Consider the following 4,495-nt stretch of genomic DNA (forward strand, 5'->3'; position numbering starts at 1 on the left):
ATGATGTTAAAAGTTGATTTTACTGCCCCTTTAACAAAGGGTCACTGAAATAAAGAACGAAGGAATTTAATAGAAAATTGCATATTATAATGGTATTTATTAATATGTTTATCTGTATTTTACATTGGGTTATTAGAAAAAGTGATAGGATTGCTAAACTAAACCCTTTCCACTTCTTCAGTGTGGGGCTTTCCAGGTGGAACATGCCAGAATGTTGTCTGAGACCAGACATGGGACATTCCTCATTCCCATGCAGCAGCAGAAAAATAAAAGGCTCACAAAGAGGAGAGAGAGCAGAGCAGGAGCAGCCAAATAGGGCAAAGACAAGGTCACTTGGTCACCGACTTTGTCTTAAGACAAAGTCGGGCCAAACGGCGAAAAAGCCAAAATAAATATGGTGCTGGAGCGCTTAAAGGAGAGATGTTTCCAGAGAGAAATCCACCACCACATCACTGAAGCAGAGGAGTTTGTCTTGAGTCGCTCTCTGAACATCTGGAGCCAAAATCAAAGAATCTGAAACTCTGAATTAATTGTGAGGCAGGATGAATGTTTTGAATGTTTTTTCAGATGATCAGTGAACATTTAATTTGATGCACACTATTTGTTTTCAGGTGACCAGAGAGAGGAATGTTCAGCAGTTTTTGCAGGAATCCATTTCCTTCACAAGAACATCAGATTTCATTTTCCAGCCTGCTCTGCGGGACGTGGTGTGTGCCTTTGCTTTGTCTCCTTCTTCATTCATTGATTTGGTGAAGTTGTGAAAGAAGTTTTGCTTTCTTACAGATTTTTTTTTGTTTGGCAGTGAAAAGCTTAAGATCATGAAACAAACTTAAATATCAGACAAAGTGAATACTAAAATCAGTTTACAAGCGATGATTTTATTTATTAAAGAAGCAAAAGGTATCTAAACCAACGTGGCTCAATGAGGAAAGGTAACGTAGTGACCTAGTAACTAGTTGTGTCACCCCTGGTAACGCTTAGTGAGTTCCGCTTACTTTGCTGTGGAGGAATTTTGGTGCGCTCTTACTTGCAGACTTGTTTTAATTCAGCCATCCTGACAGGTTTTGAGCATTGACCGCCTTTTTAAGGTCAAAGCACATCATCTCAGTTGGATTTGATTTCAAACTGACTGGAAACAGAATTCAGCTTTACAAAAAAAAAAAAAAAGAGGTTCCTTCTGTCAAAGACAGCATACAGGGACCATATGGTCCAATTAAACAAAATTTAACAAGAGAACTGAACAAACTTATATTAGAGAGAACACAAGAACACAGAGGCACTCATGAACTTGACTGAGAGTCTTATACTGTCCAGCAATGACCAATGAATATCGGGGAACTTAGATACAGAGGAGATGTGATCAGTGACAAAGGAGCCTAAAGACCAAGACACACTGGATCCAATTTGTCTCCAATCAGATGGAAACTCATCTTGGATGATGTATGCAGCTGTTAGAAAACGGTGAAGTTAATGGGACCTGATGACTGACCTGATGTCTGTTTTGGTCTGAACTGCACAGCAATTTGTTGAGTCCGAGAACTTTGAAATTCAGAAGGTCAAGTTTTACTGCCAGACTGGTTTGTGTTTGTACTGGCAGGATTTCCATTACATACTCATGTGAATACTTGATCTCATAATTCCAGTGGTCTGTAGAGGAGCCGTGTCTTGACGTTAACCAGAGGAATGTTGAACAGCTGTGGGAGAAAACTGAGCAGGAGAAACTGACTAATCCAGACAACTCAGAGGGAGAAAAATACACAATACACAGAGAACAGAACACAAGAGATAAGTAAGGTTCTCAAAACAAAGGGCATATAAACATTAATGACAGCAACAAACCAGAGGAAATTAACTGTGTATGGCCAAACCTTACAAACAAAAATGATCACAATAGAAAACCAAAAAGACAGGAAGACACATTGATATAATAAAAAATATGTAGCCGTGAAGGAGATTTGAAGGCGAAGTTAGTCAGCAACACACCAGCAGCTGATGTTCCTCTGGCCCTGCAGGACTCAGGAAAAATGATTTAAGTTTGTTTTTCACACAGACAACTGCACTGCAGGACATCCGGGACTCTGAGGGAGAGAGCTGCTTGGTGAAGGAGGCCAAGAAATGGGCAGCCAAGGCTGCCAAGGACTACAAGATCGCCACTCATGGGGAAAGGGTGAGCAGAACACAGAGCCACAACTCTGCACTTGACCTTTAACTTTTCCCTTATTTAGATTTTTTTTATATTTTTTTAGAATTTTTTTAAGTGTATCATTGTAACCCTTTTATCCTGGAGTTAAAGATTGCTCTATCTTTGTCTTCCCAACTGGTCCAACTGTAAATATATGGCTGAATATATGTTCGCTTTATTAAAAAGTTCCATATATGCCATAAATGTCAGCTTGTTGTTCTAACATCTGAAGAAATACTGCACAACTGAAACAATCCAAAGGGGGACAATTCAATTCAATTCCAAAATATGATCTAAGTTTCTTCAAAGAGTTGTTGTGGATGGTGATGCTGTGGATCTCTGACTGAAGACTGTAGCTGTATGAGCATCATCGCATGCTAACAGCTTAATACCTGGGCACCAGAGATGATATTCCACAGTAACATGTCCTGGATGAAAACCATCAGCTGTTACCATTTACAACGTTTATATTTACACTGTGCAGAATGTAAGCCGCTGAAACTATGCTTTACTTATTATCAGTTTGAATGCCTTTAGAGAACACTGTGGTGTTTTTAAAAAGTATTCATACCCCTCAATCTTTTCCTTATTTTGTGTCATTCTGACCACAAACTTTGATGCATTTTATTCAAAGTTTATTAGACTCCACAAAGTAGTGAATTGGGGAGTGTTTTCGTTTCTAAAAACATATAGCAAATGTTGACCAGAAAAGTGTGGCATTGTATTCCTGAAACAATACATTGCATAAGCACTTTTTACCACAACTATAGCTGCAAGTCTTTAGGTCTACGAATCATTTCACATTTTTCACGTCTACAAACTGATATGTTGTCCTGAAAAGCTCAGATTGACTGATTGAGCATCTGGGAACACTGGATTTCAGGTCACAGATTGCTAATTGGAAATAGGTCTGGACTTTGAGTAGGCCTCCTTAATATGGTTTGAGCTACTAAGGATGTAGGATGGATGTAGAGTTTTTGTCCTGCTTGAAGGTAAACCTTCATCCCAGTCTCTATTGACCTCTCTTAGGGTCTCGTGTCCTGTATTGTCCTGTATTTATCTCTATCCATCTTCCCATCTTGTCTGACCAGCTGAACAAATCTGTTTCATTTCTTCAAAGAATTGAAACCAATAAACACTGAATATTCAGGTGCCAGCATCAGTAATACACACAAATGTGAAGATATTTTCTTGCTGCTTCTTGTGTAGACAGTTTAGTCTGGTTTTCTTTGCCAGGCTCTGGATGTGCTGGAGAGTCGAAGGAAGCTGTTGTCAGGGGAGACGGGGCTCAGTGTGGAGCAGAAGATCACAGAGGTTCAGGAGAGTGTCAGGAAAGCAAAGGTTGGTGTGAGATAAACACATTGACTTTAAGACCTTCTGGTCCACCTCTCTGTGTCTCATAGCTAACTATGACTGTTAGTAACAATCTCAAAGCTGATCAGAAATTCTGACATTCAGAAATCAATTAAAGTACTGATCAACATTATTGGACCTTGTTCGGTTTAGCTGAAGGATCTGAGCACGGCGCACAGCAAAGACGGTGTGTGAAAATCCAGGTGTAGTGATGAACTCTGACCTGAACCTTCAGAGCCACATAAAGACAGTTACAAAGTCGGCCTTCTATCAACTGAAGAACATTTCCAGGATGAAAGGACTGATGTCACAGCATTAGAGAAACTCCTCCATGTGTTTATCTTTAGTTGCACTTATTACTGCAGCAGTGTCTTCACAGGTCTGACTAAAACATCAATCCTCTAGCTGCAGCTGATCCAGAATGCTGTTGCTGGTGTTCTGACTAAAACCATTAAGATAGATAACATCACTCAGTTTACTGAGAGAATAGACTTTAAAATACTGATGTTAGTTTATAAATCACTGAACGCCTTAGCACCACAATACATGAAAGATCTGCTGATGTTGTATCAACCTTCCAGACCTTTCAGGTCTTCTGGTTCTGGTTCTGCTCTGTATCCAGAACCAGAACTGAACATGGAGAAGCAGCATTCAGCTTCTATGCACCAAAATCTGGAACAAACTTCCAGAAAACTGAAAAACAGATGAAACACTGAGTTCCTTTAAGTCTAGACTGAAAACCCAGCTGTTCAGAGCTGCTTTTAATTCATAATAACTGGAACATTGATCAAGGTATTTGATGGTGGCATTTGACAAAATGTAATGATTATTTCTTGTTTCAAAATCGGTGATGTTTTTATGATGTAAAGCACTTTGAGCTGCGTCAAAGCTGCTCCGAAGTTTCAGCATATCCACTCGTCTGACGGCTTCAACCGTTTTTTCTAAGAGACTTTGGTGTGT

At 39.6% G+C, this 4,495-nt stretch overlaps 1 protein-coding gene across 2 annotated transcripts in view; it reads left to right on the forward strand.

The window, feature by feature from the left end:
• The first annotated feature begins 6 nt into the window (after positions 1-6).
• Positions 7-4,495, forward strand: part of LOC106938113 (F-BAR and double SH3 domains protein 1-like) — a 14,799-nt gene continuing 10,310 nt past the window's right edge. For both annotated transcript variants that reach the window (XR_001422536.1, XM_015019960.1), the window contains exons 1-3: positions 7-707; positions 2,051-2,167; positions 3,419-3,523. Coding sequence is in view for 1 of the 2 variants with exons in the window: in XM_015019960.1 (XP_014875446.1) it covers positions 591-707; positions 2,051-2,167; positions 3,419-3,523 (339 nt within the window). In the remaining variant the exon portion in view is untranslated. The remainder of the gene's footprint in view (positions 708-2,050; positions 2,168-3,418; positions 3,524-4,495) is intronic.

The sequence above is a fragment of the Poecilia latipinna genome, unplaced genomic scaffold (assembly GCF_001443285.1).
Source record: "Poecilia latipinna isolate Pla-1442-1.1 unplaced genomic scaffold, P_latipinna-1.0 Scaffold2512, whole genome shotgun sequence".
NCBI classification, from domain to species: Eukaryota; Metazoa; Chordata; class Actinopteri; order Cyprinodontiformes; family Poeciliidae; genus Poecilia; species Poecilia latipinna.